The 27,665-nt window shown below is 46.8% G+C and overlaps 1 protein-coding gene across 1 annotated transcript in view; it reads left to right on the forward strand.

The window, feature by feature from the left end:
* The first annotated feature begins 6,948 nt into the window (after positions 1-6,948).
* The window catches only part of VCP (valosin containing protein), a 75,659-nt gene continuing 54,942 nt past the window's right edge, over positions 6,949-27,665 (forward strand). The window contains exons 1-3 of the mRNA XM_068155309.1: positions 6,949-7,133; positions 16,801-16,912; positions 25,292-25,464. Of these exons, the coding sequence (XP_068011410.1) occupies positions 7,117-7,133; positions 16,801-16,912; positions 25,292-25,464 (302 nt within the window). The 5' untranslated portion in view covers positions 6,949-7,116. The remainder of the gene's footprint in view (positions 7,134-16,800; positions 16,913-25,291; positions 25,465-27,665) is intronic.

A 27,665-nucleotide genomic window follows, 5' to 3' on the forward strand; every position in this document is an offset into this window, starting at 1 on the left:
TACAATAATACCTAAGAACCTTAAAACTTACTACTATAATTAACAAACATATTTACATTAAGTCTGGGTATCCCTATCAGACACGTCTGAAAAAGTTTAATCAATTCATTATTACCTGTTATGTTGCACCTTTATTTTCTCTAGGATGGTCAAAAATCATAATTTGTTTAATGGTAGCAAGATTTCTTTAATCTGTAAAGGTAGATCTGGCCAGGCTCTAGCTTCACAGACAGAAAACTTGCAGGCAATCAGCAAGAGCAAAAGAGCTTTATTGCCTTGCCCAATATAAAAATTACCCACAATAATGTGTTTTTGCTCATCCTAGTAATACTGATCTCTTATTGGTACCATTTGTTGATGTTTTCAATCGAAAATGAAAATGCATGTTGTGTTGTTATGAATTTTGATTTTCCCTCTAGGTGTGTAAAATTATAGCGAACTGGTGAGATAACATATAAATCCCTTCTCCCTACATTCAGTGTGGTAAGGGTCAAAGCATCCACTTTCACACATGCTCAATTGTGCAGGCTTCTTATCTGAAGAAAACAAATTCCCAGTTCTGAATGTTTATCTTTAAGACAGCTCCTTCTCAGCCGAGATGTCTCCAATTAACCAGACAGTGTCCTTGCAAGTCTGCAAGATAGGTTTCTTTCTCTTTACCCTCTAAACAGGCCTCACAAGATCCTGACCCTTAATCCCAGTGCACTCTAAGTCTTACAATTTTAACACAAATCACCAGTATATTCATCACAATTCCCCCCTTTTTTTTTGTCACCATTGATTTGTGTTAAAATTTCCAGATATTTCAGAACCTTCTTAATTGGATCATAATTAGGTTCATCTGTTCTGATCACATTCTGATCATAATTCTCTACTTGTAACTCGTTGACATGAGCAATCTTACTTAAAGGTCTTAGTATTTTGTAACAACAATTGCAGAGTATTATGCATAGCAATATTACAATTATTCCAACAAGCATTGGAAACAAATGTTTAAGCCAATTTAGATTTGGTAACCAGAAAGTTAATTTATCCCATATTTCATTAAATCCACAAAAAGTATCATCTAAAGAAATCTGATGTAATATCTGATTGTGGTTTACAATCGCCTGTAAATCTGTTTTCACTCGTTTATCTAGATTAACATAACTATAACAACTTACATTTATGACTACACATACACCCCCTTCCTTAAGATATAAAAAATCCAAAGCTAATCTATTCTGAGTAGATATTTTCGAGAGACTATTGATTTCAATTTGCTGCGCTTTTATTGCATCTATGCTTGCATTCATCATGATTTCAACTGTAGCAGAAAAATTTACCATTGCTTTTTCAAGTTCAAGTCTTTTCTCTCCAGTCTGATCAAGATTCCACACATGGGAACGTGGTTTTTGATTTCGATTGGACTACTTATGTACAAATAGGGTTAGGATCAAAATTAGGCTCCACCAGTATATGTTAACTCTGCCTCCTCGGCCTGCTGGGGTGCAACCAGCAGCCGGGCGTATTTTCTTCTCGGCAGCAGTTACATTCTTCAGGAGCCCTACAGATTTTTTAACTCCTTAACCCACTTCAAAATTCCATTTGGAGTCTCTTCTCTACTTCCTTGGTTAGTTTGTTTACCATTTCCCATTGTGCTTTTGTTATTTCAATTCCTCTTCCTTCAAAATCTTATGTCTCTTACTTTTCCTTTTACTAATCCTTTTAATTATTCCTGATATCTCCCAACTACAATTTCTCTAGTCTTTATTTCCCACTTATGCCAATCCCTTTCAATAATTTTCCATGGGGATTTAAATCCTTTTTCTCACCACAAAATAGGTTTTCTGTATTTACCAGCCCAAACTGCCTATTTTCAAATTCATCATTCAGGACAAAATATTTTTTTGATTGATGCTTTTGACCCCAGATTATCATAACAGTTATTGTGATCGATGTTCAACTTCATGGGAAATGCTGTTTCCTCTCAGTCTTGGTTCTTCTGCACATTAGTGAAGGAATAGTTGTTAAAATTAATACCTATTTACTATTTGTAGTGGGTGGAAGGGTAAGGCCAAGAAGCCTCCTCCCTTCCCCCTTGCTAGGTAAAAGGGAAAAAAAAATTGAAGGGAAAGGAAAAAAAAAACCTCACAAGCTGAATTAGCAAAGCAGTAGAGCTATATTTACAAAGCAATGTAGGATTTGCAGGGGGAATATTTACAAATATACAGTATCTACAATATATACAAAGATATACAACAGAGCAACACAGAAATGAGAGTAAGCCCCCTCGTCAGAGGGGTCCCCCACCTCCGCTCTCCCCTCTCTTCCCCCCCTTTCCCCAGAATGGGATAGAAAGAGAAAGAAAAGAGAGAAAAAAAAAAGTTAGAAGCCGTTTGTGTTAATTGGAAAGGAGTTAATACCGGCTGTTATCTGGTCTTCAAGGCCGAGGCCTTGGCAGAAAGCCCAGCACAGAAAGCTGCTGCACGGAGAAGAGGCGGAAGCAAGACTGAAGATAAGGTGCTGGAAAAACCCAGTATAGTCCCAGCTCAGAAGGTGCTTCCTCCCACTCGTCCAATGAAATTAGTTTAGACTATTCCTTCCGTTTACCAACTTCCGTCCACCATATTCCCTTTCTTAAGGGGGCAACGTCAACCGGCCACAAAACCTTAACTTATGCTAATACCAAAAAATCCTTAAAACCTTAAAAAACTATGTTAAAATTAATCCATCAAATCAGTGTCTAAAAAGAAATAAAATTGTTACATTAACTAAAAAACACTTTCCAAAATAAAACCTGTTTATACATTCCTTAACTATATTACATGGAGCTCCTTTGAAGTGCCTAGGCAGACAACTAAGAAGGTTCGAACCAAAAGAAAATCTTACAATTTGAACTCTTAACTAAGTGCATACACCTTACTGCAATTACTATGTACTAAGTACTTACAAATACCAAATGCTTACTTATTCATTATGCTTATTAGAAAAACTTAACAAAACTCTAAATAACAAATCTCTGAAAGACGTTACAATCAGAAATGACAAAATGAGTACTGTTGCTTTAAATCAAAACAGAGTAGTGTGGCTAAAGCCGCTGCGGGGGAAAGGGGTGGGGGCTGCTGCCGTGGCAGCTGCTCCGCTGCTACTGTCGGTGCTGTCGGTGTCGGTGGTGCGTCAGCCGGTACCGCCTTGGTCGGAGCCGTCGGTATCCGCGGGGGCCGGCAGGGCTCGCGGGAGGAGTGCGGTGGCAGGAACGCTGTAACCGCGAGCCTCCAAGCGCTCCATTTTTTCTAAGAGGGGCCGTAAAGCAAAGTCGGCGCTGTTTGAATTCCTCGCTGCCGGCGTTGTCTTCTGAATCCGAGCCGTCGCTGGCGATGTCAGAGGAAGGTGTTGATAAAAAGGGGTCGAACACACTGAACTGCCTTTTTCCGGCTTTTTCCCCGCTGTGTGCAAACGGCAGTGGTGACGGCTGGTAAACGCGGTGTGGTCGCCGCAAGATGTATCGGGGGCGGCCCCGGTCGATCGGTCGACAGTTCTCAGACACATCTTTCAGCTGCAACTCAGATACACCTGGCGCTGCATCTCGTCCTGACAAAGTTGCTCTAACTGCAGCAGCCATTCGCTGTTTCAGTTCGTAGGTTTTAACACAGTTCATGCATTCTCGCCACGACTTTTGCAGCTTTATAGCAGTTTTATCACCATCTATAACCAAGTCCCACAACTTGTTCCTGTATTCTCCCCAACAAGCTTCATCAAAATAACTATCTCCGCTAGGGAAATGCCCTAAAGCGGATCTATGGGCCAAAAGTCCAGGCATTACTTTAGACGATATCTCCGCCTTACGCTTTTCGATGACACTGTATTTCACCTGATGACTGCTTATAGGGTCGGCCTTGCCCTTTCGAGTTTGTGCGCAAAGGTACTAAGGCTGCCATAACCTGTTGACTATGCTCAAGCTGTTTTGTCATTGTCATTGACAACACCTCAGCCTGTTTTTGTAATCCCTTATCAATCACCTCCGTCAACATGGCCATCGGATTGCTTGGCAAGTCCTGAGCCCTCTGCAACAATTCGGCTACTGTCCATCTAGGATCTGCTGATGTAATAAGCTGCTGCGTCTGCTGGTTCCCATTCTGCATTAAACACTGCCTTAAAATTGCCTCTCGGATACCTTCTCCTACGCTTGCTGCTCTAAGTGCGGCAAGCAACTTATCTACAAATTCACCAAGAGGTTCCTGTCTACCTTGCTTAATTCCCATATAGTGAGGATTTGCATTTCCATCCTTCTGCTTTTCAAAAGCCCTCCTCACTATCTGGGCTGATGCTTGCAAAACAGGCGGCTGTAAAAGCGCCTGTAACTCTGGTCTCTCATACTGTCCCGTTCCACACAACTGATCTACTGTTACATCAAATAATGGATCGTTTTGCTGTCTTTGTACTCCAGCTGATTGTCTAGCTAGGTGTTCCCACTCATTCAAAAATGTCATAAATTGAGATGCTGTTAGGATCAGCTTCATAACATTATAAGAATCTCTAGGCAACATATTATAGTTCATGTAAATAAAATCAATCATCTGTCTAGCTGGTTCAGATTGAACCCCAAACTGACTCGCAGTCTGTCTTAATTGAGATAACAATTTCCATGGCAATTGGGTTACATCAGCCTGAACAACATTTTGCTCCCCAGGGACCTGTGTATACATCACTGGAAAAGCTTGATGTGAAGCAGCCAGTCGGCTAAGCCCTTCCTGATCTCCTTCGGCGTTTAAGTGCTCTGCAACCTTTTGCCAATACTCTGCGTGCTTTCTTGCATGATCTTTAACACCACCTCCAGGATCTACCGCCCTGTTTGTCTCCTCTCCCTCACCTACTTTCTTCTCCTGTACAATTTGCTCAGCTAAAAGAGACGGGGAAGGCTCCTCAGCAGAGTCCTGTGTTACAGATTGTAATTCGACTCTGCCACCTAACCCTTTTACACACGCAGCCTTCTCCTTTCTTAAATAATCCTGAACCTCTTCTGACAAAGGCAACCCAGCATGTGTAACACTTGCTCCATTTGGGTCTGTATAATCTAAACGTACCCTGGCTTGATAAGCTGCCACTTGCTCAGCACGATGCTGATCCAATGCTGTCATAACCATCTTCCACCATTTTCCACACTCCTTTGCTCGTTTTTCATCATCTAACCCATGCAGCCACAAGTCTTGTCCAGACTTTTTCCACTGCAATCTTTCAAACACCTCATTTGGATCCTTAAAATATCCTAACTCTCCTGCATAGCTTAACAGCAGCACCAACTCCTTTGTAAAATTTAACTTACACTGTCGCTTTTCTAAAAAGCATATAAATAAATCATATGCTGCCTGCCTATCCATATCCGTATTTAAACGTTAATACCTGTGCGCACAGTCCTCGTTTAAGCAGTTCCCGGCTCTACAGCGTCTTCGGCTTCAAGGCTGTCTTCCCTTTTCTTGCAGCCTCCGGTACTGCTATCCCGGGCCGGCCGCCTTCTTGCCTCCCGGCTTACTGCGAATCTCCCACGTCCCGAAGAACTTCTTAAACCCTAACGTTTGTCTTCATTAGGGTCCCGTGTTCGAGCGCCACTTACTGCAAGAAGGGGGCCGCTTATTCGACCAATTTGATCAGCGGATTCCCACTTTATTGAGCATCAGACACATCTTATATACAGTTTGCTATAATTATGCCCACTTGGCAACATACTATTGGTTGCTCTCTAAAAGGTTACATCATTGTTTTCACAACTCTGTGGAATTCTTCTATCCGGCCTAATTGCTCTCTTTCCCAGATCTCGCCTCCTCCTTATCTTGCTTGCCTCCCATCTCAGGGGCAGCTGGACTTCAGCATACCAAGCAATCAGCACTTTCTCACATCTCCTACTCCGCCACTATATTATCAACAGAGAATTCTTCAAGGCCTGAATTGCACAGGTGTTCCTGGGACCCATGTCCCCTCTTGCTCAAAACAAACCCCAACAACACTCATAAGCATCTAGGAGAAAACAAGGGAGCATCTGCCACTTCTGGATGGTTGAGAACAGACATTGGAGACATCTGCTTCCCCCTGATATGAGCATGACTGGCTCCAGCAATGTTTCTGGCCCTAAGCAAATGCTACCCAGGTGGAGATGTAGGGATGTGAGTGCCCAAACGGACTGGGAAGTGGTGGTTGGAGGGCAGCCAGTCATGTTAGTGGAAGACCTGCAAGAAGACTGTTTGAGGTGATTCAAGGGGAGCTAGAGTTTCAAATCCCTGATGGGACAGGGTCTGTGATGGAACAAGTGACTAGGAGCATGAATCCTGCAGTAGGGCAGTCCAGCTCTGTCAAAAATAGAATGAGGGAAAGGGAAACCTGGGGCCAAATCCCATGCACACTTTCACCCGGGGGGAAATGAAACCTCTGGAGCGCGTCACCCCAAAGCCTCTCCGAGATTATTCCAGGACTCCCCCCGACAGGTCAAATCCGTCTTGCTGTCTGCACCCACGCACAAGGACCTACTAGCTCAGCCCGGCCACGTTTAGTGCACTGCGGCTAGCCCCGAGCACCTGCTTCCCGTCCCTCCTGATTGGCTGCTACCCTCCTCTCGCGTTTTCCTTTCCTCGAACGCTAGCCAATCGTCAGACGAGGCTAGCCCACATGACCGTCGTGGTGGGATTTTCCGCTTGGATTTTCCATTGGTGGATTTTTACTATTGGCTGCCCGACCCGGATTGATCTGTAGAACAGCCACGGCAGGAGCGGCGCTACGATTGACTGACGGGTGTTGAGCTTGGCTTGTGAAGACTGGGAAGCGAAAAGAGTGAGGCGGAGCGGAGGAGGTAGAGCACCCGTTCTTTTTTTTTCCCCCTCGTCCCCTCGCTTCCGCCTCCTCGATTGGTCGTGACGCCGGCCGGGAGGAGTTTCCGATTGGTCAGCGCACGCTGCTGTTGCTAGGCAGGTTAGAGAGCACGGGGCGGAGTTTCTCCTTCCGATGAGTCGGCTTTGAGGTTCAGCGTGAGGCGTCTCGACCTGTCGCTGCTACCCTGAGCGTGCTTGAAATTCGCCGTCGCTCGCTTTGAGGAGTCGTTGCTGGCCGCTTCCCATCGTACTTTCTACTCCAACTCCACCCGGCACCATGGCGTCAGGATCCGAGTAAGTGTGGGCCGCCCGCCAGTAGGCCGCGGCCTAGGCCCCCACCACGGTGGTGCTGGGCCCGACTCAGCCTACTTCTCCTTACCTTGCCCCCGCGCGGCGCTGCCCGGGCCAGGACGGGCGGCGGGACCGATCCGGCCATCGATCCAAATCCGGCCCCTGATTCCGCTGTGTCATACGGGCTCTGAGGAGATGGGGATGGGCCGCTCCTTGTGCACGCCTAGCCAGCCGCGCGCCCACAAGGGGACTCACGCACTGCTTCCCTTCTCCCCCTCCCCGTCCGGGCCTCCTGGGCCGATCCTCCCCGGGAAGCATTGAGTCATGGTGGGGGGGAGGCCTGGCTATGCCTCCGCCCGAGGCCGTTCCACCTGGGACAGGCTTTAGCCAGGTTGGGCTTTGTTTTCCAATCGTCGGCACGCCAGGGAAAGCGGCGGAGCGGCTGTTGGGGCAGCGAGGGGGGAGGGGCATATCCCTGTTTCCTCACCGTAGGCCCGCAGTGGCCCTCGAGTCGGGGCTAAAAGTGACTTGCATTAGAAGAAGGAAATATGTTGTGCCGTGGTGGCCCCTGTGGCAGTTGAGGTAATCGAATATATTTTTGTTTCCGGTATCTTGCCTCACTTTGTTTTCAGTTCCAAGCTAAAGGTAATCTTCTAAGCTCATAAAAAATGAGTTGAGTAATACTGGTCTCTCAGCTCCCAGTCCATGTGCACATGTCTCTTCAGTGTCTGGTTTATCTTCTTTTCTTTTGCAACTCATGCAATTTAGATCTAATTGGTCCTAAGTCAGTTCCAGCAAGGTATGCCAGTAACTTCGTGTCCATGATGGAGCTTGTGATGGAAATGATGATCTCAAATGCATATTTTGAGTCTGAGCAAGGCGAACAGTGTCTTTATAAAGAAATGTCTACTTTTGCAAAGTTTTTCCCATTACATAGGAATCAACAAAAGTTACTTTGCAACTGAAAGCCAATTAATTTTTAGTTGCAATTTTTGGGTTAGTGCTGTTGGCAGCCATCTTACTGGATTGAGCTTTAGCACAGGGAGTAGCATTGCAAGAGTGTGTTTTTTGAAGAAATTTTCATTTTTGAGTGCATACCTGTTTGAAACAGTATTTGGGAACTTGGCATCTTGAGTGTGGGTGTGAACTCACTGCTTGGTTGTCATGTGCTGTTTTAGTAAGTGGCTGCAATCATTGGATATTTCATTCATTTGCTTCAATGGATACAATCCTTTATGGGTGGTTATTTTTAATACTTACCTGGGGAAAGTAGTTCAATTTGTAACATGGATGGTCAGGTTCAGGGCAGTAAGAAAGCACTGACAGGTTTTATTTAAGAAGCAAGTTCATGAGGGTATGGATTAAAAGGCACACAAGCATACAGAAGGCATAACTGTTTTCACTTTAATTACTGAAACTGGAATAATTTTGTGTCAGTGAGTTTTCATTGTATATTTAGCACAGACTTGCAGGAACAACTTAATTCCCTACTTTATGTGGAGCTTTGGAGTTTGAATAGAATAGAATAAACCAGGTTGGAAGAGGCCTTCAAGATCATCGCGTCCAACCTATCATCCAACACCACCTAATCAACTAACCCATGCAACCAAGCACCCTGTCAAGTCTCCTTCTGAACACCTCCAGTGATGGCGATTCCACCGCCTCGCCGGGCAGCCCATTCCAATGGGCAATCGCTCTTTCTCTGTAAAACTTCCTCCTGACCTCCAGCCTGAACTTCCCCTGGCGCATTTTCAGAAGAATCAGTAATTACTGATTCAGTGATTACTGATTCAGAAGAATCAGTAATTTGGCCAAGGGATCAGGCTCAGCCAGCATGGATTTAGGAAGGGCAGGTCCTGCCTGACCAACCTGATCTCCTTCTACGAGCAGGTGACCCACCTGGTGGATGTGGGGAGGCCTGTGGATGTGGTCTACCTGGACTTCAGCAAGGCCTTTGACACCGTCCCCCATAGCAAACTGCTGGCCAAGCTGTCAGCCCATGGCTTGGACGGGAGCACTCTGTGCTGGGTTAGGAACTGGCTGGATGGCCGAGTCCAGAGAGTGGTGGTGAATGGTGTCACATCCAGCTGGCGGCCAGTCAGTAGTGGAGGCCCCCAGGGATCAGTGTTGGGCCCCATCCTCTTTAACATGTTTATTGATGATCTGGATGAGGGCATTGAGTCGATCATCAGTAAATTTGCTGATGACACCAAGCTGGGGACAGGAGTTGATCTGCTGGAGGGTAGAGAGGCTCTGCAGAGAGACCTCGACAGGCTGGACAGATGGGCAGAGTCCAACGGCATGAGATTTAACACATCCAAGTGCCGGGTTCTGCACATCGGCCACAACAACCCCTTGCAGAGCTACAGTCTGGGGTCAGAGTGGCTGGAGAGCAGCCAGGCAGAGAGGGACCTGGGGGTGCTGGTTGATGGTAGGCTGAACATGAGCCTGCAGTGTGCCCAGGCGGCCAGGAGGACCAATGGCATCCTGGCCTGCATTAAGAACAGTGTGGCCAGCAGGAGCAGGGGGGTCCTTCTGCCCCTGTACACTGCATTGGTTAGGCCACACCTCGTGTACTGTGTCCAGTTCTGGGCCCCTCAGTTTAGGAAGGATGTTGACTTGCTGGAACGAGTCCAGAGAAGGGCAACGAAGTTGGTGAGGGGCTTGGAACACAAGCCCTATGAGGAGAGGCTGAGGGATCTGGGGCTGGTTAGCCTGGAGAAGAGGAGACTCAGGGGTGACCTTATTGCTCTCTACAATTACCTGAAGGGGGGTTGTAAACAGGCAGAGGTTGGTCTCTTCTCCCAGGCAACCAGCACCAGAACAAGAGGACACAGTCTCAGGCTGCGCCAGGGGAAGTTCAGGCTGGAGGTCAGGAGGAAGTTTTACACAGAGAGAGTGATTGCCCATTGGAATGGACTGCCTGGGGAGGTGGTGGAATCGCCATCACTGGAGGTGTTCAGGAGGAGACTTGACAGGGTGCTTGGTTGCATGGGTTAGTTGATTAGGTTGTGTTGGATGATAGGTTGGACGCAATGATCTTGAAGGTCTCTTCCAACCTGGTCTGGTCTATTCTATTCTGTTCTATTCTATTCTACTTTCTGCTCTTATTCTTTGTATGATCCACCACAATTCTTAGCCTCTAGGCATTATCAGATGCTGAACAAGGGGAACTCTTAACAGAGAAAAATAGTGAAGTGCTGCAAGTTTTAAAATGTCCTTCCTTCCCTCTTCCCTGTGTCTAATGGGGCTATTGGACTGCTTTACTGTGAGAGAAAAGGGGGCTAAGGATGGAGACTGGGAACTGCAAATTAAAACAGCCCTAAAGATACATTTTGTGTTCAGTTTATATCATTGAGTCAGTGGAAAAAAAGGAGCAGGAGGGAAAGTGTGTGAAGAAGCTAACAAAGGGGTGAGTAAGGGAGATGATATTGAGGATTTGCAGCAGGCTCTCTCACACATCAAAGAGCTTTAAAAATTATCTAGATTAGCTGTCTGTCCTACCCTTTACTGAATTTTACCAGCATACATAGGAAGGTTTGCAGGTGAGAACCTCAACCCATGCCTTAAACTTTCCTGCTTAGTGTTTTCAGTTCACGCACTCCTTTCCTGATACATAGATGTCAGGGAAGTCAATTATTTCATGGTCACTGGACTGCAGACAGCCTCCAACCACCACATCTCCCACCAGCCCTTCTCTATTGGTAAAAAGAATGTCGAGCAAAGCCTTACCCCTGTGTGTGTGAGCCTACACACAGCAGCTTCGATAAGAAGCTGTCCTCCATACACTCTAAGAACCTTCTAGATGCCTCCTCTCTGCTGTGTTAAGTTCCCAGCAGATATCAGGCAGGTTAAAATCACCCATAAGAACAAGGTCTGGCAATCTTGAGACAGCCTCTAGCTGCCTACAGAATAATTCATCAACCTCTTCATCCTGGTTGGGTGGTCTATAACAGACTCCAACCAGGATGTCTGCCTTGTTGGCCTTCCCTCTAATTCTCACCCACAGGGACTCAACCCGATCATCCTTGATCTCTAGTTCCATGGCGTCTAGAGCCTCCTTGATGTACAGGGCCACCCCTCCACCCCTTCTCCATTACCTGTCTCTCCTGAAGAGCCTGTAGCCATCAATTACAGTGGTCCAGTCATGTGAGTCATCCCACCACATCTCTCTGATGGCAACTACATCATAACTTTCCTGCTGTAATAAGGCTTCCAGCTCCTCTTGTTTGTTACCCATGCTGTGTGCATTAGTGTACATGCACGTCAGCTAGGCTGCTGATTTCACCCCTGACTCCAGCTTACCACCCCCAGACTCCTGCCTGGGGGGACTGGTTTCAGCCCCTTCCCCCTTCAAATCTAGTTTAAAGCCCTGTCAAGGAGACCTGCCAACTCCCTCCCTAGAACCTTTTGAGTGTGGTTGAGGTACACAGGCATATTTTGCTCCATCATCTCATTTAAAGCATGAGGAACCCCCAGGAGAGATGCAATGGGGTCAGATGGTGATAATATTCTAAATTGCAACTGGAAGATGGGTAGTGCTTGTTTATCCAAGGAGTTATGACATCACTCTCCTATGTAGCTGTCATGTAACTTCTTAACACCTTTGTTTGTCTGCAGAACTGTCACATCACATAACTGAAGCTGACCCCGTACACTTGGATGTCTGTATGCTGTTTCTTGGAGATTTTTATTCCATTTTTAATGCCTCCAAGCTTAAAAGGTGCAGGAGCAGCTTGTGCCAATGTGTCATAAAATAAACTGGTGGGGAAGATGACTGGCCTGGCTGAAGAGGGAGCTTTTGTTGAGACTCAGGGGGGAAAAAAAGCAGTGTTTACCAATTTTGGAAGAAGGAGCAGGCAACTCGAGACAAGTACAAGGATCTTGTTAGGTCATGCATAGAGAAAATTAGAAAGGCAAAAGCCCAGCTAGAACTCAAATCTGGCCACTGTCATAAGAGATAACAAAAAATGGTTTTACAAATGTCTAAAAACCAAAAAAAGAGTCAAGGAAAAACCTTCATCCTTTATTTGGTGCAGGGGGGAACATTGCCACCGAGTATGAGGAAAAAGCTGAGGTACTTGATGCTACCTTTCTCTCAGTCTTTAATAGGCAGACCAAATATCCTTAGGGTATTCAGCCCCCTGAGCTGGAAGACAGGGATGGAGAACAGAATAAACCCCCATAATCAAGGAGGAAGCAGTTAAGAACCTGCTACAGCACCTGGACACTCACAAGTCTATGGGACCAGTTGAGATCCACCCAAGAATAGTGAAGGAGCTGGCAGAGTAGCTAGCCAAGACACCCTTCATCATTTATCAGGAGTCCTGGTTAACAGGGAAGGTCCCAGATGACTGGAGGCTTGCCAGTGTGACAGCTGTCTACAGGAAGGGACAGAAGGAAGATCCAGGGAACTACAGACTTATCAGTCTGACCTTGGTGCAAGGGAAGGTTATGGAGCAATTCATCTTGAGTGTACTCGCATGGCATGTGCAGGACAACCAGGGGATCAGGCCCAGTCAGCACGGGTTCATGAAAGACAAGTCCTGCTTGACCAACCTGATCTCCTTCTATGACCAGGTGACCCACCTATTGGATAAGGGGAAGGCTATGTGTTCCTCAGGGTTCAATTTTGGGGCCAGTCTTGTTTAATGTCATTATCAATGGTCTGGATGAGGAGATTGAGTGCTCCCTTGGGAAGTTTGCAGATGACACCAAATTGGGTGGGAGTGTTGATCTGCTCAAAGGTAGGAAGACTGTGAAAGGATCTGGACAGGCTGGATTGATGGGCCACAGCCAGTTCTATCAGATTCAAAGAGACTAAGTGCTGAGTCCTGCACCTGAGTGACAACAACCCCATGCAATGCTACAGGCTTGGGGAAAAGTGGCTGGAAAGCTGCCTGGCAGAAAAGGAGCTCGGAGTGCTGGTTGACAGCTGTCTGAACATGAACCAGCAGTGTGCCCAGGTGGCCAAGAAGGCCAACAGCATCCTGGCCTGTATCAGGAATAGTGTGTCCATCGGGAGTAGGGAGGTGATCATTCCCCTGTACTTGGCACTAGTGAGGCCGCACCTCAAATACCGTGTTGAGTTTTGGGCCCCTCACTACAAGGACATTGAGTTGCTGGAGCTGGTAAAGGGCCTGGAGAACAAGTCTTATGAGGAGCAGCTGGGGTTGTTTAGTCTGGAGAAAAGGAGGCTGAAGGGAGACATTATTGCTCTCTACAACTACCTGAATGGAGGTTGTAGTGAGGTGGGTGTTGGTCTCTTCTCCCAAGTATCAAGTGATAGAATGAGAGGAAGTGGCCTCATGTTGCACCAGGGGAAGTTTAAATTGGATATTACTAAAAAATTCTTTACTGAAAGAGTTGGCTGCCCAGGAAGGTGGTAGAGTCACCGTCCCTGGAGGTGTTAAAAAAATGAGTAGATGTGGTAGTTCAAGACATGGTCTAGTGGGCATGATAGTGTTGGGTTGACTGCTGGACTTAATCTTAGATGTCTTTTCCAGACAAAACAATTTTATGATTCAATTGCATTATGTGTAGTAATGTACTGACAACATTGATCCAGTTTCTTGGGAAGCTGCAGATTCAGTTCTATAGTATTAAAACTTTTTTTCTCACATTCTGCAGAACTATGTAGACTTAGAATCATAGAATCAACAAGGTTGGAAAAGACCTCAAAGATCATCAAGTCCAACCTCTCACTCAACACCGCATGACTAGAGACCGTGGCACCAAGTGCCACATCCAATCCCCTCTTGAACACCTCCAGGGACGGCAACTCCACCACCTCCCTGGGCAGCCCATTCCAACGGCTAACAACTCTCTCAGTGAAGAACTTTCTCCTCACCTCGAGCCTAAACTTCCCCTGGTGCAGCTTGAGACTGTTCTCTTGTTCTGGTGCTGGTTGCCTGGGAGAAGAGACCAACCTCTGCCTGTCTACAACCCCCCTTCAGGCAGTTGTAGAGAGCAAGAAGGTCACCCCTGAGTCTCCTCTTCTCCAGGCTAAGCAGCCCCAGATCCCTCAGCCTCTCCTCATAGGGCTTGTGTTCCAGGCCCCTCACCAACTTTGTTGCCCTTCTCTGGACACGTGCAAGTGTCTCAATGTTCTTCTTAAATTGAGGGGCCCAGAGCTGGACACAGTACTCGAGGTGTGGCGTAACCAGTGCCAAGTACAGGGGCACAATGTGACTTCCCTGCTCCTGCTGGCCACAGTATTCTTGATGCAGGCCAGGATACCATTGGCCTTCTTGGCCACCTGGGCACACTGCTGGCTCATGTTCTGCCAGCGCTCAATCAGCACCCCCAGGTCCCTTTCTGTTTGGCAGCTCTCCAGCCATTCCGACCCCAGCCTGTAGCGCTGCATGGGGTTGCTGTGGCCAATGTGCAGACCCCGGCACTTGGACTTGCTGAATGTCATCCCGTTGGACTCCGCCCATCTGTCCAGTCGGTCGAGGTCCCTCTGCAGAGCCCTTCTACCCTCTAACTGACCAACATCTGCTCCCAACTTGGTGTCACCTGCAAATTTGCTGATGACTGTCTCAATCCCCTCATCCAGATCATCAATGAAGATGTTAAAGAGGATGGGGCCCAGCACTGATCCCTGGGGGACGCCACTGGTGATTGGCCGCCAGCTGGATGTGGTACCATTCACCACCACTCTCTGGGCCCGGCCATCCAGCCAGTTCCTAACCCAGCACAGAGTGCTCCTGGCCAAGCCACAGGCTGACAGCTTGGCCAGGAGTTTGCTATGGGGGACGGTGTCAAAGGCCTTGCTGATGTCCAGGTAGACTACATCCACAGCCTTCCCCACATCCACCAGGCGGGTCACCTGATCATAGAAGGAGATCAGGTTGGAGAGGCAGGACCTGCCCTTCCTAAATCCATGTTGGCTGGACCTGCTCCTTTGGCCATCCTTCAGGTACGCAGCGATTGCCCTCAAGATGATCTACTCCATAATTTCCCCTGGCACTGAGGTCAGGCTGAAAGGCCTGTAGTTTCCAGGTTCCTCCATCCGACCCTTCTTGTGGATGGGCATCACATTGGCCAGTTTCCAGTCATCTGTGACCTCTCCGGTGAGCCAGGACTGGTTGATGGAGAGCGGCTTGGCCAGCTCATCTGGCAGCTCTCTCAGCACCCTAGGATGGATCCCATCTGGTCCCATGGACTTGTGAGTGCCCAAGTGGCTCATCAAGTCCCAAACTAATTTCTCGTGGATTTCCAGGGCAATACACTGCTCCCTGACCCCATCACCCAGCTCAGGAGGCCACTTGTCCTGAACTCCTCCTGCCTTACTGTTGAAGATGGAGGCAAAGAAGGTATTTAGAACCTCATCCTTTTCCTCATCAGACCTCCTGCTGTGCTGTTCAGCACTGCTGTGTGTTGAAAGGTATCTGAACTGTTTTCCCAGATTTATACAGGGTTTTTTGTTTATTGAAAGTTTTGGTCCAAAAGTTTCCAGTTGCCCAGTTCTCTTCCATTTATTTTTATCTTGTGTCCCAAACCATGTTTTAGTCTGCACAGCAGTCTCTGCATCCCGAGGGACATCTACTCGATTTCAGTGACAGCTTATGTAGCCAAAGTCTGGATGTAATTTCTTATCAAACGGCCTTATCAAAACCCCACATTTCATGTGCAGAGGGGTATGATTTACATTCATAGAATTATAGACTGGTCTGGGTTGGAAGGGACCTCTGAAGTTTATCGAGTCCAACCTCCTCTGCAGTAAGCAGGGTCATCCTCAACTAGATCAGGTTGCTCAGAGCCCTGTTGATCCTCACTTTGAATATCTCCAGGGATGGCTTGCAGCCCAGAAGGCTGTTCGCCTCACTGGCACACTACTTTGAGAGGAGTCAGATGCCCACCAAGGGAAGTTACAACAGTCTTCTGCTGTTGTGGCTGGCTAATGCACAGCTTCCAATAACTCCTCAGGAATCAATTGGTCCAAGTTCATATTTCTTTCATGAAGTGAATTATTTTCTCTATTAGATTTTGAAGCAAATCACTTAATCTGCTTTTCTTCCTTTTCCTTGCTGCTTCATGTGCCCCATTTTGTCAAGGCAGATTCATTATTTCTCATATTTCTTGTGGCATAGTGGGCTAAAGCTGCAGTGACTCCTGTATTATGGAAAGGTACTTATGTCCTAAAAAGAAAACCATTTTTAATGAGCACTAGCTCATTATTTCTACTGGTTTGCTGGGTTTAACTAATAGGCCTTGACAGGCTAAACTCTTGCAACTCTTCCTGTCAGGGAAGCTGCGGCATTGTTCTTTAATTCTCCTGTTTATTTGGGATTTGACACTGAATAGACGTGAACTTTTGTTTCAGTCGCAGGGGTTGGATGTGATTTCAGATGAGTCTGACTAATTCTTTTAAGTAAAACATCTTGCAATCAGCAACATTTCACTGATCGCTTCTTTTCATAGATAGCCTCATAGCTATTTCCATTTGAGGCTAGTAAAGTAGTTCTATTTAGTGACAAAAAACATTCTGCTTTGAACTGAAACTGGTGCCTAGGAATAACATTCTCCTTTGTCTTATAAACAAATGTAGTTTCTAAAAGACAAGGCAACAAAGAAACCTGTAGAAAATGGAGAACAAAATAGAGGGGTGGCTGGAAAGGAGGAAGCAATATCACATGGAGTCACTAATTTCTGTTTCCTTTGCCAGTTCCAAAGTGGATGACTTGTCAACTGCTATTCTGAAGCAGAAGAACAGACCCAATCGGTTAATTGTTGATGAAGCCATCAATGAAGATAACAGTGTTGTGTCATTGTCCCAGGTGTGTCATCTATAAAAGCAAAGCATTTAATCTGGTAATACGCAAGCTATTACTGTGTATTAAACTGAAATGTAGCTTTGCAACATGAATCGAAGTATTTGTGTCAGAAGCTGCAGCAGTTACAAGTGGGGGGCATGGATTATTTTGTTTTCTAACAGTCATCCATGATAAAATATATTTTGATTCTCAATTTCTACTGGTGACAGTTGGAGTTCATCTGTCCCATAAGGGGAAAAGAATCCTTGCACATGAGTTGGCTGGGTTTATTGACAAGGCTTTAAACTAGTTTCAAAAGGAGATGGGGATGTAGCTGGCCTTGCCACCAAGAACCCTGGATGTAATAGCCCAACACTTGTGGAGCAATGTGTTGCCATCTTAGATAATGAGAAGGTTTACCCCCCCCTCAAGTTGGAAAACTATGTACTCAGCTCCCTCCCTGAAATGTTTATACACCAATGCATGCAGCATGGGCTATAAACAGGAGGAGCTGGAGGTCATTGTGCTACAGAGAAACTATGATGTAGCAGCCATCATGGAAACCTGGTAGGATGACTCCCACAACTGGAGTGCTGCAATTGATGGGTACCAACTTTTCAGAAGGAATAGGATAGGAAAAAGAGGTGGTGGAGTGGCCCTCTGTATTAGGGAAACATATGAAACCATGCAAATTAATGAAGGTGATGATAGGGTTGAGTCCTTATGGGTAAGAATCAGAAGTAAGGCCAGCAAGAGTGATATCATGGTGGGAATCTGTAATAAACCACCCAACCAGGACGAAGAGTTAGATGAATTTTTTTATAAGCAGTTGAGAGAGGTTGCACAATTGCTACCTCTGGTGGTACAACTGGTGAGGGAGCCAACCAGGGAAGGTGCCCTTCTGGACCTGCTTCTTGTGAACAGGGAAGAACTTGTGGGAGAAGTAAAGGTTGGAGAGTGTCTAGGGCTCAGTGATCATGAGATGATTGAGTTCTCTATCCTTGGGGAAACAAGGAGAGGGGGTAGCAAAACTGCCACCTTGAACTTCCAGAGAGCAAACTTTGGCCTGTTCAGGAGACTGACTGACAAAGTCCCTTGAGAGGCCACCCTGAAGGATATAGGAGTCCAGGAAGGCTGGACATACTTCAAGAGGGAAGTCTTAAAGGCACACGAGCAGGCTGCCCCTGTGCTGAAAAACGAGTTGGCGGGGAAGGCGTCCGGCCTGGCTGAATAGGGACCTTTGGCTGGACCTCAAGAACAAAAGGAGAGTCTATGGCCTTTGGAAGGGGGAACAGGTCTCTCATGAGGACTATAAAGATGTAGTGAAGCTATGCAGGGAGAAAATTAGGAGAACCAAAGCACAGCTAGAGCTCAACCTAGCTACAGCCGTTAAGGATAATAAAAAATGTTTCTATAAATTCCTTTTTATTCCTTTTTCTCTTTGTGGGGGGGAGAAGGCTGGGCCTTCCTCTCAAACCCATGACATTCATTAACGACAAAAGGAGGACTGGGGAAAATCTCCATCCTTTAATAGATGCAGAGGGAAACATAGTGACTAAGGATGAGGAGAAGGCTGAGGTGCTCAACGCCTACTTTGCCTCGGTCTTTAGCGCTGGAACCAGCAGTTCCCTGGACGCCCAGCCTCATGAACCAGGAGTCAGGAAGGGGAATCAGAATTAGGCCATCACATTAAATGAAGAAGTGGTCAGTGATCTGCTATGCCACTTAGACACACACAAGTCTATGGGACTGGATGGGCTACACCCAAGGGTGCTGAAGGAGTTGGCAGATGTGCTCACCAAGCCACTTTCCATTATTTACCTGAAGTCCTGGCTAACTGGTGAGGTCCCAATGGACTGGAGAGTAGCAAATGCAACACCTTTCTACAAGAAAGGAAGAAGACCTGTCAGTCTGACCTTGGTACCAGGGAAGGTTACGGAACAGATCATCTCAAGCACCATTACACGACATATAGAGAACAACCAGGGGATCAGGCCCAGTCAGCATGGGTTTATGAAGGGCAGGTCCTGCCTGACCAACCTGTTCTCCTTCTATGACAAGATGACCCGACTGTTGGATGAGGGAAAGGCTGTGGATATTGTCTACCTAGACTTTTGAAAAGCCTTTGACACTGTTTCCCACAGGATTCTTGTGGACAAACTGGCTGCTCATGGCTTGGATGAGCACATAACTCTGCTGGATAAATAAATCGCTGTCTGGCTGAACAGGCCCAAAGAGTGGTGGCCAATGGAGTTAAATCCAGCTGGTGGCCGGTCACAAGTGGTGTTCCTCAGGTCTCAATGTTGGGACCACGTTTGTTTAACATCTTTATTGATGACCTTGAGGAAGACAGAGTGTGTCATCAATAAGTCCACAGATGACACCAAGTTAGGTGGGAGTGTTGATCTTCATGAGGGTAGGGAAGCTCTACAGGGGGACTTGGATAGATTGGATCAGTGAGCCAATGTTAATGGGATGAGCTTCAACAAGGTTAAATGCCAGGTCCTGCACTTGTCACAACAACCCCAAGCAATGCTACAGGCTTGGGGAAGTGTGGGTGGAAAGATGCCTGGAAGAAAGGGACCTGGGGGTTCTAATTGACAAGTAACTGAATATGAGCAAGCAGTGTGTCCAGGCGGCCAAGAAAACCTTCATTTAGAATAAACCAAACCAGGTTGGAAGAGACCTTCAAGATCATCGCGTCCAACCCATCAACCAATCCAACCCACCCAAACAGCTAACCCATGGCACCAAGTACCCCATCAAGTCTCCTCCTGAACACCTCCAATGACGGCGACTCCACCACCTCCACGGGCAGCCCATTCCAATGGGCAATCACTATCTCTGTATAGAACTTCTTCCTAATATCCAACCTGAACCTCCCCTGGCGCAGCCTGAGACTGTGTCCTCTTGTTCTGGTACTGGGTGCCTGGGAGAAGAGACCATCATCCGCCTGTCTACAACCTCCCTTCAGGTAGTTGTAGAGAGTGATAAGGTCACCCCTGAGTCTCCTCTTCTCTGGTTGAGCAACCCCAGCTCCCTCAGTCTTTCCTCATAGGGCTTGTGTTCCAAACCCCTCACCAACTTTGTTGCTCTTCTCTGGACTCGTTCCAGCAAGTCAACATCCTTCCTAAACTGAGGGGCCCAGAACTGGACACAGTACTCGAGGTGTGCCCTAACCAGTGCAGTGTACAGGGGCAGAATGACCTCCCTGCTCCTGCTGGCCACACCGTTCCTGATGCAGGCCAGGATGCCATTGGCAATCTTGGCTGCCTGGGCACACTGCAGGCTCATGTTCAGCCTGCCATCGCCCAGTACCCCCAGGTCCCTCTCTGCCTGGCTGCTCTCCAGCCACTCTGACCCCAGCCTGTAGCTCTGCATGGGGTTGTTGTGGCCAATGTGCAGACCCCGGCACTTGGATGTGTTCAATCTCATGCCCTTGGATTCTGCCCACCTGTCCAGCCTGTCGAGGTCCCTCTGCAGAGCCTCTCTACCCTCCAGCAGATCAACTCCTGCCCCCAGCTTGGTGTCGTCCGCAAATTTACTGATGATGGACTCAATGCCCTCATCCAGATCATCAATAAAGATGTTAAAGAGCACAGGGCCCAGCACTGATCCTTGGGGCACACCACTAGTGACTGGCTGCCAGCTGGATGTGGCACCATTCACCACCACTCTCTGGGCTCGGCCATCCAGCCAGTTCCTAACCCATCGCAGTGTGCTCCCGTCCAAGCCATGGGCTGACAGCTTGGCCAGCAGTTTGCTATGGGGGACGGTGTCAAAGGCCTTGCTGAGGTCCAGGTAGACTACATCCACAGGCCTCCCCACATCCACCAGGCGGGTCACCTGATCATAGAAGGAGATCAGGTTGGTCAGGCAGGACCTGCCCTTCGTAAATCCATGCTGGCTAGGCCTGATCCCTTGGCCATCCTGTAAGTGCTGTGTGATTGCACTCAGGATGACCTGTTCCATGATCTTGCCTGGCACTGAGGTCAGGCTGACAGGCCTGTAATTCCCTGGCTCATCCAACCGGCCCTTCTTATGGATGGGCACCACGTTGGCCAGCTTCCAGTCCTCTGGGACCTCTCCAGTGAGCCAGGACTGCTGGAAAATGATAGAGAGTGGCTTGGCCAGCTCATCTGCCAGCTCTCTCAGCACCCTAGGATGAATCCCATCTGGTCCCATGCACTTGTGGGGATCCAAGCTGCTAAGGAGAGTTCCAACCACCTCCTCATGGAACATAGGGAAACTGTGCAGCTCCCTGGCTCCTTCTGCCAGCTCTGCAGGCCAGCTGTCAGGAAGACGTTCTGTCCCTCTAGTAAAAATTGAGGAAAAGGAGGTGTTAAGTATCTCTGCCTTTTCCTCATCCCTTGATACAACATTTCCCTCCATGTCAATCAAGGAGTGGAGGTTGTCTTTTCCCTTCCTCTTGCTATGAATGTATTTATAGAAGGACTTTTTGTTGTCCTTCACAGTAGAGGCCAGTTTAAGCTCCAAGTGTGCTTTTGCCTCCCTAATTTTCTTCCTACAAGACCTAGCAACATCCTTAAACATTCCGTGGGTTGCCTCCCCTCTCTTCCAAAGGTGATACACCCTCTTTTTTTCCCTTAGTTCCATTAAAATTTCATTAACCATCCAGGCTGGCCGTCTTCCCCGGCGGCTCATCTTCCGGTACATTGGCGCAGCCTGTTCCTGAGCCTTCAACAATTCTTCCAATAGCATCTTGTCTTGTATTAGAAATGCTGTGTCCAGCAGGAGTAGGGAGGTGATTGTCTCCTTGTACTCAGCTCTGGTGAGGCCACATCTCCCATATTGTGTGCAGTTTTGGGCACCTCAATACAGGAGAGATGTTGAGGTGCTGGAGCGAGTGCAGAGGAGGGCAACAAAGCTGGGGAAGGGCTTGGAGAATAAATCTTATGAAGAATGACTGAAGGACCTGGGGCTGTTTAGTTTGAAAAAGAGGAGGCTGAGGGGAGACCTCATCACTCTCTACAACTACCTGAAAGGTCTGTGGAAAAGCTGGTGCTGGTCTCTTCTCACAGGTAATTAGTGATAGAACAAGAGGCAACAGCCTCAAGCTGCAACTGGGTAGGTTTAGACTGGAAATTAGGAAAAAGTTTTTCACGGTACGAGTGGTCAGGCATTGGAATGGGCTGCCCGGGCAGGTGGTTGAGTCACCAACCCTGGATGTATTTAAAGGTCATTTAGATGTGGTGCTTGGGGATATGGTTTAGAGGTGAACTTTGTAGAGTAGGGTTATCAGTTGGACTTGGTGATCCTGAGGGTCTTTTCGAACCTGAATGTTTCTGTGATTCTGTGAGAAGATCCTCTTGTTATTAAAACTACCAGTTTCTCAGATCTCAACATGCCTGTGCAAAAAGCAGCTTGCATAAAAGCGACGTTTGAGAGGACTCATTTAAGGTCTCTGAAGTCAACTCTTATTGACCCTGCATGGTTAACTCCCTTTATCTGTGGCCAACCAAACATCAGCCTTAAAATATATGTAGCTAACCCACAGGACAGCAGACAAACTGCCCATGCTATGAATGCTGCTGTGGCTCAAGCGCAGCCTCTACAGCAGTCAGTATACATATGTATTGGGTTTGGCTGAGATGTAGTTAATTCTCCTCAGCGCATCATTCTAGTGCTGCATCTGGGTGATAACACACCAGTGTTTTGGCTACTGCTGAACGAGCACCCAGGCTGTGCTTTTCCAACATTTCCCCACCCCAAGAGTATGTTAAGGGGTGGGCAAGATCTTGGGAGAGGACACAGCTGGGCCAGCTGACCCAAACTGGTCAAAGGGGTATTCCATGCCATATGATGTCAGCTCAGATACAAGAATTAAGTCAAAGAAGGAAGTGGGGGATATTTGTCCATGGCATCTGTCCTCCAGAGAAACCACTGCCCTGCTTCCCAGGAGTGACCGACCACCATCTGCCGATGGGAAGTAGAGAATAACATCTCTTGTTGCTTTTGCTTCTGCTTAGCATTATTAAAATTCTTCTACCTTGTAACCGTCCTTTTGTTATATTTTCCCCTCTCCCCTGTCCATCTAAGAAGGGGAGTAATAGAGCAGCTTTGGTGAGTATTTGGACCCCAGCCAGGGCTAAACCACCACAGTCCTTTTTGGTGTGTTGGCCGGGAAATATAACATAACTGCAGCTTTGCTTTAAGCCTGCTTTAGTTAAGATACAAGTTCCTGTGCTGGTCAAGGAGCTTGCTAACAGCATTAATTTGTTTTGGAATATTTCCGTTGTTTGGGAACATGCCTAGACAGATAAAGGCTGTGTGTTTTTTGCTAGTGTTGGAAGCCCTGTTGTTCTGAGGGAGCTATGTTGTGGGGTTACTACCTCTTTCTCCCCACTTGAGATGGATACAGAGTTTTATTATAAACACCCCTAAGGTTCTGGTTCATCCATGTGTGAGCTCTTCAATACTCTAATCAGTAGCACCAGCATTTTATGGGCTTTGTGGAACTTGGTGCCATCATGGCATGAAAGGAGACAGCTTTTGAGTGAAGAAATACTGAAATGTGCCCTGAGGCAGCTGGTCCCTGGGTGGCAGGGTGTGTGGAAGGATTTGGGCAGATTCCTAGGATGGTTATCTGATAGACTGAATTTAGGGAGTAGAACCTCAAGCAATGCTCAGCTGACAGAAGGAAATGTTTTAGCTCTTGTGGGCCATAAACCCTGGGAACAAACTGCAGCTGTGTAGAGAGAAAAAAGCATTTAGCTGATTACCAACGACCATTGTGACTCAGGGAAGCCACACAACGAGCTGAGAATAAGAGCTGATAAACATTGCAATAGAGTCTTTTGTCTTCTGTCTGAACTTAGATAAGAGATGTGTGATCATTTGTCTAACACCTGTCTGAGCCTTGCAAGGGCTGTGTGTTCCCTGGCATTTTCTCGGGAGCCAATCATGAATCTGTAATTGTTGCACGGACATATCTAATAACCAATCAGGAGTTGCTTTTGATTATGTTAGCCTATATAAAGAAAAGACTTTGTACAATAAAGTAGATACTTTGCTTGCATCAAGCTTTGTCCCATCTCTCAATCGCGGTAGTTATCACCTCCTATAGCCTAGGACTTTACCCCAAAAGAGGCAAGTAATCCTGGTAAATTAACTCACCACCTGATAGAAGGGTGCCTTGCCTACCCCAATGAAAACCAGCAACTTCTATCATGGTATTGGGGCCTGGCCTGTGCTTACCGAGCCACAGTTCAGTACTCTAAGAGAACTGTGGCTGAGGCAAACACCCAACTGTCACCTGAGGATACCATGGTTGAGATGGGGACCCAAACAGAAACCAGACTTATTGCCCCAGTAGTGAAGAAGGGGGGGAAAAAAAAAAAAAAAAAGTGGACAAGAAGGTCAACGGGTCCCTACCATCTATTACTAAGGGATCAAGGAGCTGGGGCTGTACAGTCTGCAGAAGAGAAGGCTCCGAGGTGACCTAATTGTCGCCTTCCAGTATCTGAAGGGGGCCTACAGGAAGGCTGGGGAAGGACTTCTCAGGATATCAGGTAGTGATAGGACTAGGGGGAATGGAATGAAGCTGGAGGTGGGGAGATTCAGGCTGGATGTGAGGAGGAGGTTCTTCACCATGAGAGTGGTGAAACCCTGGAATGGGTTGTCCAGGGAGGTGGTCGAGGCCCCGTCCCTGGGGGTGTTTAAGAGCAGGCTGGATGAGGCTCTGTCCAGCCTGATCTAGTGTGGGGTGTCCCTGCCCATGGCAGGGGGGTTGGAACTAGATGATCCTTGTGGTCCCTTCCAACCCTGAATGAAACTATGAAACTATGAAACTATGGTACATCAACTGGGAGATCAGAGGGAAGGAGTAAAATCAGGCAGGAAGTAGAGACTACCCAGTTCCTGACCTCAGCAGATCTTGCAGATTTTAGAGATGCAGAAGGATTACAGCCTCCAGCCAGGAGAGCGGATTGCTGCTTGGCTGCTCCACTGCTGGGATATGGGGGTTGCTAGAAAGGAAAGAGGCCCAACAACTGGGACCCATTGCCAGAAACTGAGGGATTGAGAAAGGAATTGGAAAAGAAACAGGTATTTGCAACCTCTGGAGAAGTCTCCTGTGAAGTGTGAGGGCAAGGTACACATGCAAGGAAGACCTTGTGAATTTTCCAGGGAAGTGGGGTTACTACCTCTTTGGTGATCCTGAGGCTCTTTTTCAACCTGAATAGTTCTCTGATTCTAAGATTTAGTTGAGCTTGTGCCTTCACCCTGGCTTCTGGATGTAGCTCCTGAACATTATTGTGGGAGTCTCTGTAGATCTGTTGTGTCACTTTCAAGATGTAATTATTGAAAGTCAAGTAACTGTCCTTCAAATGCTTGAATTCTTGTTTTTTCATGAGCTTGTTCTTATGCTGTTACTGTTTATAGGCAAAAATGGATGAATTGCAGTTGTTCAGAGGAGACACTGTTCTGCTAAAAGGAAAGAAGAGGAGAGAAGCAGTCTGCATTGTTCTGTCAGATGATACCTGCGCAGATGAGAAGATTCGCATGAATAGGGTTGTTCGCAACAATCTGAGAGTGCGCCTGGGTGATGTGATCAGGTGAGGACTAGTTTGCTAACGATTGTATATCTCTGCATTGCCTAATTTTTTGCGCTGGCTCGAGTTGTCTGGACTCGATTCAGTCTGTAGCAGACACAGCGCCTACAGGAAGTATTCTTATGTCTTCTAGATGAGATTACAGAAATGTTTTCAACTGTCTCTCTTACATCAGGGATCTCAGTTTACTTTTCATGTGTGTTTCTGACTCTGTATATTCAGATTAATAATAAAAAAATTATGCTAAGGACTCTTCAAGTCTCTTCAAGACCTTCACAAGCCCAGATACTGTCATTAAATGAAGTTGTTCAATTGCTCCACCGTTGTCTCAATCGTCTTTCCAATTTTACGTTGTCAAATGAATTCACAAGTTTTTCCAGTCTAAATTTTTAATGTTTACAAAGTTAACTTTGAAAAGCAGTAAGCAACTTTGTAACCAATCTCTTAGTATGGTTAGCTCAAGCACTGTGATGCCCTATGACAAAGAGACATTAAAGTTTCCTAGAAATGAATGCCAAAAACATGAAGCAGTCAAATAGCAAGATTAAAAATCCTTGGAGGTTGTTTATATTACGGTTTTCATTATAAAATATTTTTTAAAATAGGAATGCTTTAATAGTGTTACAGAAATTTTGTGCGGTATTTGCAGAAGCTGTCAGGAAAGCATTGAAGTATACATCTTGGCTTACAGGAGGCAGGTTCCATTCTATGATGAGAGTGAGGGGAGAAAATGTGTTTCTTAAACATAAAAATGCTAATTTTCAGGCTTAAATATGTGAGGGCTGACAGCTCTTCCTCCTGAATATCTTCTTAAACTGGAATATCGTGTATATGTTCTGGGAAAATTGGAGCCTGGTTTCTGACACTGGAGTTCCTGGGGTGATACCTGGAATAATGTTTAAATGCAAAACGTGTTTCATATGGACTCTGTAGAGGAGAGGAAAGAGTCTGTTCCACCCATCTCTCTACCAGTAGAAAATGCAAATTTTAAACACAACTGTAGTTGGAACAGAGCAGTGCTTTGGGTCAGTCTGTGGATTTAAAATAAAGATGAATCCTTATTTTAACCTGATGTTGGATTACTGTTGGAGTAATTTCTAGAGTGATAGTTCAGCCTACGCTCTTCCTTTCTCTGCTGGGATTGTGTATGTAGTGGTTCTCAGCCTTCTAGATGTGTTACTGATTGCTTTGTTGCAAGGGTCAGAGTCCTTCATAGAATTCTTAAATGCTTTGGATTGGAAGGGGACTTGAAAGGTCATCTAGTCCAACCCTAATTTTCACACCTCTTGTCCTCAAAGTTTTTCTTCTTGACACAACTGGGAGGAGTGGATGATACACCTGAAGGCTGTGCTGCCATTCAGGAAGAACTAGACAGGTTTGAGAGTTGGGCAGGGAGAAATTTAAGGAAATGCAACTAGGACAAGTGTAGAGTCTTGCATATAGGAAAGAACAACCCTGTGTACCAGTATAGGTTGGGGACTGACCTGTTGGAGAGCAGCATAGGGGAAAGGGACCTGGGGGTCCTGGTGGACAGAAAGATTACCATGAGCCACCAATGTGCCCTTGTGGCCAAGAAGGCCAGTGGCATCCTGGGGTGTATTAGAAAGGGTGTGGCTAGTAGGTCAAGAGGGGTTCTCCTCCCCGTCTACTCTGCCCTGGTGAGGCTGCATCTGGAATATTGTGTCCAGTTCTGGGCCCCTCAGTTCAAGAAGGACAGAGAATTGCTTGAAAGAGTCTAGCACAGAGTCACAAAGATGGTGGAGGGAGTGGAATGTCTCCCTTATAAGGAAAGGCTGAAGGAGATGGGTCTCTTTAGCTTGGAGAAGAGGAGACTGAGGGGTGACCTCATTAGCATTTATAAATATGGGAAGAGCAAGTGTTGGGAGGACAGAGCTAAGCTCTTATCAGTGATGTCCAATGATAGGACAAGGGGCAACAGGTGCAAGCTGGAGCATAAGAGGTTCCACATAAACATAAGGAAAAACTTTTTCACTGTGAGAGTGACAGAGCACTGGAACAGGCAGCCCAGAGATGTTGTGGAGTCTCCTCTGGAGACATTCAAAACCTGCCTGGATGCATTCCTGTGTGACCTATTCTAGGTGATCCTGTGATCCTGCTCTGCCAGGGGGTTTGGACTAGATGATCTTTCAAGTTCCCTTCCAACTCCTAACATTCTGTGATTCTCATTGTGTTACTTCTTGTGA

The sequence above is a fragment of the Melanerpes formicivorus genome, unplaced genomic scaffold (assembly GCF_026170545.1).
Source record: "Melanerpes formicivorus ecotype bairdi unplaced genomic scaffold, bMelFor1.0.p_v2 SCAF_31, whole genome shotgun sequence".
Lineage (NCBI taxonomy): Eukaryota > Metazoa > Chordata > Aves > Piciformes > Picidae > Melanerpes > Melanerpes formicivorus.